The sequence below is a fragment of the Opisthorchis viverrini genome (genome assembly GCF_000715545.1).
Source record: "Opisthorchis viverrini unplaced genomic scaffold opera_v5_74, whole genome shotgun sequence".
Lineage (NCBI taxonomy): Eukaryota > Metazoa > Platyhelminthes > Trematoda > Opisthorchiida > Opisthorchiidae > Opisthorchis > Opisthorchis viverrini.
Window position 1 is genome coordinate 1,518,882 of NW_008751731.1, and position 10,486 is coordinate 1,529,367.

General features: G+C 41.1%; 1 protein-coding gene across 1 annotated transcript in view; it reads right to left on the reverse strand.

The window, feature by feature from the left end:
* Nucleotides 1–446: 446 nt before the first annotated feature.
* T265_04522 (hypothetical protein) overlaps nt 447–10,486 on the reverse strand; it is a gene marked incomplete at both ends in the record, with an annotated part of 13,620 nt that continues 3,580 nt past the window's right edge. Inside the window, 4 exons of the mRNA XM_009169277.1 lie at nt 447–945; nt 6,485–6,639; nt 9,844–10,052; nt 10,127–10,248. Coding sequence (XP_009167541.1) covers nt 744–945; nt 6,485–6,639; nt 9,844–10,052; nt 10,127–10,248 — 688 coding nt within the window. The remainder of the gene's footprint in view (nt 946–6,484; nt 6,640–9,843; nt 10,053–10,126; nt 10,249–10,486) is intronic.

Below are 10,486 nucleotides of genomic sequence, written 5' to 3' on the forward strand. Positions count from 1 at the left end.
ATAGATTGGTTTGGTGTCATTCCATATGACCAAAGGGATATGTACTCAAAAAGTGGTATTTAGACCCATCCAGCTTGTGTAAATAACAGCATCCATCTGTCGTTCGTTTGGTTAGCATCCACAGAACACCAGTGGCGACCTAATCCTTGCCCACGTCGGCCATTTGTATTTACTACCATGACAGACAATTCCAGCTAGGTTTACTTGATGTACTTACTTGAGACAGAGGTTCCAGCATATCATAGCATACATGCATGAACGAGACGCAACCACGATTGCCGCTACTGTTCCTTGGGCTCGAAGAAGTTCATCCCAGTGGCTTGTTGTGTTTAACCATTTTAATTCTTTTTGCTGTAGGCTGACGGAAGCATAGCCTCAAATCGGTTGGTTTTCTATTTGTTTAACGCGATATATACGAACATATCTTTAGAGGAAAAAGGCATTCACGTAAATCTATACCAGTCTTCTTTTAGATCCAGCTGTTTTTAGCATGTATTGTGGGGCTGGTGCGAGTGTTTCCTGAGTCAAAAAGGAAGAAATTAGGTTTGAAGAATTACATGAGGACGTTGGAAAAGCTAAGCTGTCCCGCAGATGACTGAATAAATATGGATGTCAAGTTTGTAGTATGTATCTAGAAGGAACAATGTTGGGAAAACGTTTCCGATTCTGAAAGAGTACAGGTTTCACCTCTGAGATATACGTACTAGCTTAATGGATTCTGCCTCAGCCAAAAGGGAGAATTTTCAATACGCGTTGATCTGTAAACTTTCACGCATCCCCATGCACTGGACTTCGTCAATAAACAGGGTTGCTGCCTTGATTTGGATCTCCTCTTCTAAATCCAGCTGTCGTCGGCACAGAGCCTTCAGTGAGTCATGAGCCAACTTGAGTCGATGTCTGAGCTCCGCGACGTCAGTTGTAATTTCTTCGACTTCTTGTATAAGTCTGCAAGAAAAGTGTCAAGTTTCAAATGAGATGAACCGTCTTCTGCACATATGAGCTTTTATTTGATGGTTTTATCTGTTCAAGATGATCCGTGTGTTGGAAATTATTTTCTTTCAAGGATAAAAATCATCTCCGCATCACTAGAATTTTTCACACACTAGGCAAAAATTCTTGGTGGAAAGATGTGGCCCGTTGTGCAGGCCATAATAATCCGAAGCGAATTTGTAGAAAAGGATATGTGTTGAAAGCTACACTGACGGGATAGGGGTGAATGCAAGAATAGAGACTTTTCTAGGTCCAGACATGTCCCTGGTAATTGATCGCGTTTTGGGTTCACACTTGTAGGATTACAGAACCCCTACTCTGGATCGTGTTTGAATGAAACCGTGCAAAATTTGCATCATGACTTTGAAGTACTTTACACTGCAACTTAAAAAGACTTCATATTGCCACTTACCAAACTTGACCGTACGTATCATTTTGTTCGCACATGTAGGGTCACAGTGGTTCATCAACTTTAGATTAGTCAGTCTGTCAACTCACCTGTGCTTGCTTTAAAGTGCTCTGGTTAATTATGTGCCAGGTAACAGCCACGCGGATAAATGGGTTAGTTGCGTACTCTCTTAGCTAACCTCCTTCACAGCAAAAATGTTGGAGTTGTTTGGAAAAACAATGAATAACTGTGCGATTCGCAAAGGTAAGAAAGGAGTTTGGGAAGTATTCAGCTTCGGAACACTAGAAAGAATGCAAACTTCATTGTTTTTCACTTTTGGTAAGCAGTTGATTCCCCTGAAGGATAACACATTTTGTTAGCTATGAACCAAATAGACCTGACAATTATATTAACAGTTTTCTGGCACCAGTAGGTAACACGATAATGTACGCTAAATACGCGATCCAAGTGTCCTGGGAACATGAAAGCTAGCAGAGAACTGGGCACCTTTTATCACTCTCCACTTTAGAAGCCTGATGCAGCTGGGATACAACAATAGTATATTTGTTGTTATCAGGTCTAATAATATTGTTAATGATGTCCGCGGTGCAAATTTGGTCATCACAGTAAGTAACCAAGATAGAACAATTGTGCAAGTGCTGCGTATGCCAGTCAACCGACTTCCTCCAAGGGCTCTTTTCGCACAACCACGTGAAGGGTGGAAGAGAGCCAGATGCGGTCAAACAATGACTTGGCAGCGAAGTATGAAGGCTATTACCAACAAACTCAGCTGCGCTGGTCACTGCCGTCTTCCTGGATGGGGATCCCGAGGCGGACCATATCAATGGTTAGAGAGATTATCAGACATGGCCGAGTCGCGCCATTAATGGCGCTCGTGCATCCAAGTCACTGCTTTCAATGCATAGATCCTTTTCCATCCAACACCCCACCCCACTTGACAGCCCACTGACAGTGCTGGATTTATGCACCAGCTTATCAGCTCCCGCCTGCAATGNCCCCCCCAATTCATCGGTGAACGAAACTGCGGCAGCTACAACCACTGTACAATGAGCACGCGGCTATTACAGTTGACAATGATGATGATGATGATGATGATGACAAGTGTGCCCACTGTAAGACCATACCGCTCAGGCTCACTGAGAGAGCCATTCAATAACGCAGTTTACCTACTGATGTTTAGCAGGAGGTGTGCTCTTGTGACATGGACAGCAATGAGGAGAGGATTCTCACTCTCACCTATCTGACAGTGGATCCCTATTTTCGACTAAATTCTGACAAAAAATCTTGCGACAGTTGCTGTTTGCGCAAAGATACAGATGAGATGCTGACAACATACTTAGCAGGTGCTCTTCAAGATGTTTCTAGACTACAGTCCACTACTATTCTGGAAAATCTACTTAATGTGGCTGTTTTGAGCTTATGGATGCATTATCCAGAGATATCAGGTAAAGTGTTCCTACTGAAAACACCATACATACCTACCGTACCCCTATACGGTGGCGTAAATGCTTTCTAATTCTCTCGCGGAGTCCGTGGATATTCGGCGAGAAGTCCAGTTAGTGGCATACAAACAACCTCAACAGTCCATGCTGCTGTCAGTCTCGAGAAACTAACAAAATGTGCCTCTCACATTGTGGTCTTGATGAAACTGTTGAATATCAATCCCAGGCGCACTGGAAGACCAAACGTTACAGTCTGGATGGACCATCACCCCCCGCATTCTCCCGTTCCCATAACTTTATAGCGAATATCATATGAACTCCCTACATTGTTGTCTTTTTTTTAATTTTTCAACTGAGGTTTCAAGTTGTGAATAAATTCAGTTCGCGATAAGGAGACTAGAGGTATTGAGCGATTGTGTCGTCTCTACTAGGAATTATATGCGGCGCTCATCTCCGGAAATTCCATGGAGTTTTAAACCCGCAACTTACCAGCTAGTATTTGAACGTTAAACCGTTTGACCAAGAGCAGCTGATTAGCGGTGATATGCCCGCATTTTCACTGGACATAGAGCCATTTGTCCTTCAGTCACGGAACTTACATCACACGGTAAGTTGACTGGATTCTTGATTGACAACTTCCCTAATGAAAGGTTCACTCATCGTGTATGATCCTTCTTTCCAAGTAGTATTAATAAATTTGGAAACTAAAACTTGGAAAACAGAAGTGTGTATTTCCTCTACCTGTTTTCTGTTTTGCAAACATTCCATTTAGCAAAAAAAATCTAGTCTACTGTGGGGTATTATGTTTTCGTTTTTGGGTACAGAAACCTCTGTAGTAGATACTGACTTGAGTAGGTAATAGTTGTGTGAGAAATTTTGACCGTCATTTGACAGATGATTATGCGGCCATCTGAGAAGTTTTCAGGGCCCACCGATTTTTTCTGCAATCTCCGGTGAGGAAAAGGTAGAAGTCCAATTTTGTCAACAGGAGGCTGCTTCTATGCTGAAGAACAGTCACATGTACAGCGATTAGAGAGCCGTAAGATCATCATCATCATCATCATCATCATCATCATCATCATCATCATCATCATCATCATCATCACCATCATCATTGTCAGCTGTAAGAACCGCGTACTAGTCGTACAGTGGTTGTAGCTGCCGCAGTTTCGTTCACCGATGATTTGGGGGGGGGTGGTAGGTAGCTGCGCATTGCACGCGCGAGCTGGTAAATTGGTGCATAAATCTAGCACTATCAGTGGGCTGTCAAGTGGGGGGTTAGTCGTAAGGTGTCGATGACTTAGTACAACTTTGGAACAATGACGGCTTTACAATAACCAATCCATGAAATTTAATAATTTGTTTAAAAAATGCGCAAAATATGGGGATATTTAGTATATTTTTATGGAAGCTTATGCAGGTATCTTTCACTTGTTGTCCTCCTAAAATCCATTCTCGCGCAAATTCTTGTTCAAACTTTTTATCCAATCGCGCACGCTACAACAGATTCAGAAGTCGTCAAACACTAAAGAAATTTCGAGATCTGTTTCTTACGAACTAGAATTCATAAAAGTTACCACCTTTCCCGTTGTTCCGGTTTACCGAGGCCATAGCTGCTAAGATACCCTCAGATGAAAGGACCTTTTCAAAATACATACTAACGAAACGCGCAACAACGCTCGAGCATTATTAACTATAAAGTTGGAAGGCTTCAGATAAGTAGAACGAAGAACGACATTCGCAGAGTGGTCATCATTCCCGTTTTCTATCAGTATATAGTTCAAAAGTCCTTTAATTAGGCTGAAATGTTTCAAATGAAATGACTTCTGATTTATCCAGACCGTTATATTTTTATCTAAAATTGTATTATAATCAAATCCGTACAACTTCTGACATGTTCACACACCTTCCACCTAATTATGAATGCCTTAAACTCCAACAATCGGTGGTAAGCAAGAAAATGTTAGAAACCTGTGTTCAAAAATTAATGCATTTTTTGTGGCCACGAGAGTATTTTTGTTCCTGTAATGAAAATCAAAATTGGTCAGAATTCCCCGTCATTATGGTTCCATTTTTGTAAGGCAAATACTGTGTTCACATTTCTGTCAATCTCATTATTCTCAGCTACTCAATATCCTCAGAATTTGAACATGCGAGCATAAAAAAGTAACAGATGAAAAGTGATTTTCTCAACTTCTCAGTCGATGCAAAATACCTCCCGCTATAAGCCACTAAAATATTAGGCAAGCTTCCTTATTTCTTTTAGGAACTTCTAAACTTTCCATCGTATTCGCTAACGTAGCTTTGAACAAAACTTTAGACGAAGGAGATTCCAAACACTTTTTAACGAGATAGTTAGAAATGCGCATATACATACTCATTGTACTATTGTGCTGTGTATGGCATCCGATAATCTGTCAGGTTACCTCTAGAGTCTTCATTTTGCTTCCTGGTATTGTTTGCCTATTTTTCTTCGTCGACTGCGGTCAACTACATCGTCCAATAGTATCGACTTCTGTCGTTCCGTATAAACGGTTGAACACGATAAAGTGGTACAGATTGGATTTTTGGCTGATGTTGGGAATGTTTCCAAAAATCTGGTTTCGCCACCATCATTTCCTGCTTACAAGGATACACAAAACGTCTTAAATAAAAAATCTAATAATTATCCTGCTGAAGCCAACAGATCAAATGGCCTGACAGGAGATTTGAGTCAGGTGACACCGGGCAGGTGCCCTGCCCATACTGCACCAGCGCGCGCTGGATGCAGATCAATTACCAGATATGAACAGTTGTTTACGGCCAAAAAATTGACCGATTTGCCAAGCGCCTCGAACGGCAAACAAGAAACGGTCCGGGTAATATGGATCGGGTAGCTGGCCTGTCACGTCATCCCAGTTAGTTGGAATTATGGATGCTTGGATGTCTTATCACATCCTTACCCGAATACACCTGTGTTCCTTTTTCTGCTATTCTGTTTGTTCCACACCAGAGAGGGCAAACTGAACGTGAGTTTTATTTCGTATACAGCTCATAATTAACCATCTACAATGCAGCACTTATTTACAAGAAACTTCACGTCTGTGGAAATTCATAGGTCACAGTCATAATCGTATTAAAGCTAAATGTCACTCTGTAGCTCCATTAACGGGCTCCATTAATGATGTTATTCTTCAAAGATATTACGTCTTACTCTGAGATATATCATCTAAATTTGCACCAATTTTACCGTCAATTAAAAAGAGTGAATGCAAGCAAACTTTGACCTACATTTTAATGCGAAAAATAGTTGTTTGCTTTGGCGAACAAATTTGCATAGCACGAATTTACTTGCAGTCTAATGGCTCATAATGCTTTATTACACAATGTCTCTGTTTCAGCCTAGTTTATTTCTAGACAAAAGTTTAAGGAACCATCATGGATACGCTGGCAAAGTTGACAGCAGGCTTACGAGTTCAGATATTTGGATAGCTGCAGCAACCTGAGAAATGAAATATGTATGAGTGGGTCTCAAACCATCCCCAGCGATCTTAACTGGTTAATGTTCTCTCAACTTCTATAAGATCATTCGCACTATCCACCACAGTCTTTAGAAAGTATAGGAGTGTATGTAAAGGCTACAAATGCTTTTCCTCAAGCTCACCTGTATTCAGCGGCATCTCTGCACAATTCGATGTTTGGACGAACTTTCCTCAAATCGATCCGTGTACCGGCAAGGCGAAGAGCTCCCTCTTTATCTTTGATGGATTTATTTATTTCTGATATCATGTCTTCCATTTTTGAAATTTCTTCCAGAACCTGTAAAATCGGTTGGAACGTTTTAGACAATGAACGCCTTTAACATGGGTATAGTGAGTATATTTGGTGGCCATAACAACTTAGCCTTACTCAATTACAGTGAACATTTCTGTTTAATTTCAGAGCTGTGTTCACTAACCAGTCTGTATTAAACTACTAATCTTAAGTGTCTTCCTTTTGTGGTCATTGAATTATCAGCATTTTAAAGCAGCCGAATCACACGGGATTTATCTGCTCCTGGGCCTACTCTTTGTCTCGTAAATGTTTCGTCGCTAGCTTGAAAAATTTCGACATTCAGCGCTAAGTACCTAAATAAAGTGGTGACCGCTTTTTATGGAGGTATGCTGTTTGTTTTCTATCGTCAACGCTCTAGAGAATATGCAGAAAACAACGCTATCGTCTTTGAAAAGGAAAAAACACGATGAGCTGCACAAAACAACCCCGTCCGTTTAATCCACAAATTGAAAGGTCACACTTCTACAAAACCAGGAACTGAATACGTTAGTAAAAACTTGAGAAGAGGCACCCGAAGTCGCGAAACGTTCCAGATATCTTAAAAGTTCTATAGGCCCTGACTGCATGCAATAAAACGAGGCAATCCAAGAATATTGCGCTCAGATAATGTTTGCTGAGGTAAGACGACAATAACGTAGGATAACTTTGACCCTCCAAAGGCACCCATATTAGGCTAAAATATGAAATTTCTTGTTCTATGATTGTAAGACGTAGCTTTCCGATCATTGGAACTGAAAGACATTCAGGTCCTCGATGAGTCCAGCAACAAATAATGCCCTAGTCTAGTTCTGAGAGATGAACAATGTCCTCCAGGGAACATATGTTTCCCATGCCCAATTCAAGTGATGCACGCACAAAGATGGACACATACTGAGCATGCAAACTAGCGATCCGGTTGTTCATTAATGTGGCAATTCTGGCAACAAATATAAAAACTGAAGGAACGATATTTTGCGTGTATCCTTGCGACCGATTGGTCCCTAACTGCCATTGTACCTTCGACATCAGAGATAGTCCAATTAGTCAGCTGGGCAACTGTCAACTGTGCATCCGTTAATTAATGCAAATGAAACAAAAAGCTGCTCCTACTAATATCCGTTTCCGCCTTTCACTAATTTTTCTTCGTGTGGAGTCATTTCAAAAACATCTGACCTCGATTTTAGCCAGTTTATTAGCTACCGAGTGAATGACACTCAAGAACTCAACACCCCTTCTGGGGAAATTGGTGCTCCACAGCAAAGCCGAGGTGGCTTTTTCAAGACAAAAATTTACACTTTTATTTTTGATATTCTCCCTCTTGCGTCGCAAATAGTATAACTTTTTTCACTTCCATTGCAACAGGCTGGTGAACATTTACTAGTTTTCTCTCCAAAACAAAGCAGCTTTTTTAAGTAGACAATGTTTGTTCTCTTGGACACGATAGCACAACAATGTATGCTCCAAACCGTTCGTGCATACGTAATCGCTTTCCTTGAATTTAAACTCTTATGGAGTTGTAAAACTTCACAGAAGGTTGTATAAAAGCTTTACTACAAGCTAGGATGTCCCATGTTCCTGTTTGACTCTTTTATTGAGTATTCATCGAAGTGAACGTTGGGCCGTTCCAAGAAAGTCTACTTTGAAATTGCTGCCGCCATATCCTCTTGGTCCTCATCACCTAAATTGTAGAAACATGTGTTTTTGTTGATGTGTGGCGTGAGAATGCAATGTTTTAGCATGTGTGTTTAGGCGCTAAGTATGACCCTTTTGAATCGGTGATGTTTGCCGTAGTTTATGTGGTGCTTTAAGTGTCTAGTAAGGCATTTCAGCCGTAATCTTAAAATGACGGGTTGGATCGGCGTACTCTTGCATATTTAAGGGTTTAATGGGCCGCGCATATCAGAATACTTTGATGACTTTGCATTTCAGCTCTTAAAATGACGGGTTGGATCGGCGTACTCTTGCATATTTAAGGGTTTAATGGGCCGCGCATATCAGAATACTTTGATGTGATGATTCCGTGCGGTTGCAAGAGGCCTCATGAGACTGGAAGTTTAGAATCATCCTTGGTCGCCAACGTCCAAGAGGTTGAGCAAAGTTAGCTGTCGTCCACAAATTTGTAATGTGATGGTTAGAGAGATTGTGAGTAGTGCAACACTTGAGTCACCAAAGAACAGCACCTACTGCTGAAAACCGTCGTGGCCTGACAACATGTTGCGCACCCGATCATTTTTTGCCGAGGAACCTGTGTTTTATAAGCCGTGGCTGTAGTGAGTAAAACCGGAAGGACAATGAATAATGAGTAAATTGACAGGTGACAATAAAAAGGGTGCTAAAATCCTTGGTTCCATAGATATAACCCACCATTTAAGATGGAACACATGTTAAACAAACGCAAAACAGTAAACGACATGAAAGCATACCAAAGTCATATATGCTTTCCCAATTCTTATCCAGATTATCCGGTCAAGCAATATGGGCACGGATAAGCTAACGTTGGGCACTTTTTCAAATCACCCGTTTTCATTAGATTACACAAAGTTCTCCAGATATATCTACATGATTGTAGGTGAGAAAACCATCGGCGCAATGAAAATGGTACTGACAGCAAGGGTGCGAAAAGGAGAACGGCCTTAGTCTACATGCTAGAACCGGTGAATGGAGCTACAAAGCTTGATAGCCAGCTTTACCTGAAACTTTACATGAAGCGTTGAACAAACATTTCAGCTACGCCGCTGATGAACAAGTAAAGCTTTTGATGATGGCTCCGACAAAGCCACCGAAGCATTTGACTTATCTGTTCTCACTTTATTTAGACTATTTCGTTTATTTTCAATATCCTTATCCTCTCATGACAAACCACATTTGGTTGTCGGTTTGAATGATTACTAGATCAAGCAACCAATTTATTTGACACCGCAAACGCGATTTGTGATGCTCGCTTCCTGTCTCTTAATACCACAAACACATTCGTGCCTTTCATACAGCTTAGGGGGCTTTTTGGGTTAAATTACCTTTGTTAAAGCATAATTTTCCAAACAGTGTTCAGTTCACTATGGCCAATTCACTTTTATTACTTTTGATCCCATCTGATAATATCTGAACCGTCAGGAAAATGTGTCACTAAGAAGTATATACCCTTTTCACGTCGGTGAGGCAGCCTTGTAATACGTACGGGGGTGAATAGCTCTACACATTCAGCCAACTTACCCTAGACAAATGTTCTTCAAGTTTGCCCTTAGCATCTCTGGTCTCGGTAATACGTTTTTTCAGCGCCCGATTTGTAGCCTCCACTTGCCTTTTCTGATCTGACGCGATTTGCTGTAAAATTCCATCAATAATGCTCCGAAGTTGTTGGGAGTTTTGAAGCTGCTTGTCTCCAGCCTGAATGGTGTTGTGTGAGAAATGTTGCCATTCTTCTGTGGTGAAGGAACTTGAGTGAGGTCCTACCGGCCACTTCTTGAGACTTACTTAGGATCAATCAGTGTTCCACTTTTCAACCCCGGAAGCGACTCGTCTGTGCTCTTGAGACTCAGAGCATATTCATCAATATGTTGTGCGCTAAGTTTGTCGCCGGCATCCTTCTTCAAGTTATAAATGGCTTTCCGATTAAGTCTGAAAATTTTGAAATGAAAAGTGTGCGGAGCACTGACCTGCAGCTGAACAATTGAATCCAGGAATTTTGTGTCATTCAAACCGGGTCCCACAATGTCTTGATTCGATGGCTTTCAGTTTATTACCAAAGTCTCGCTTTTTGTTGGACAAGTAAACAAACGAAACCCAGAGAGAAATTTGTGCTCAAGTCACGGCAATAATAGATAACTGTTTTTTCATAGCTGAGGTTTCTCGTTTT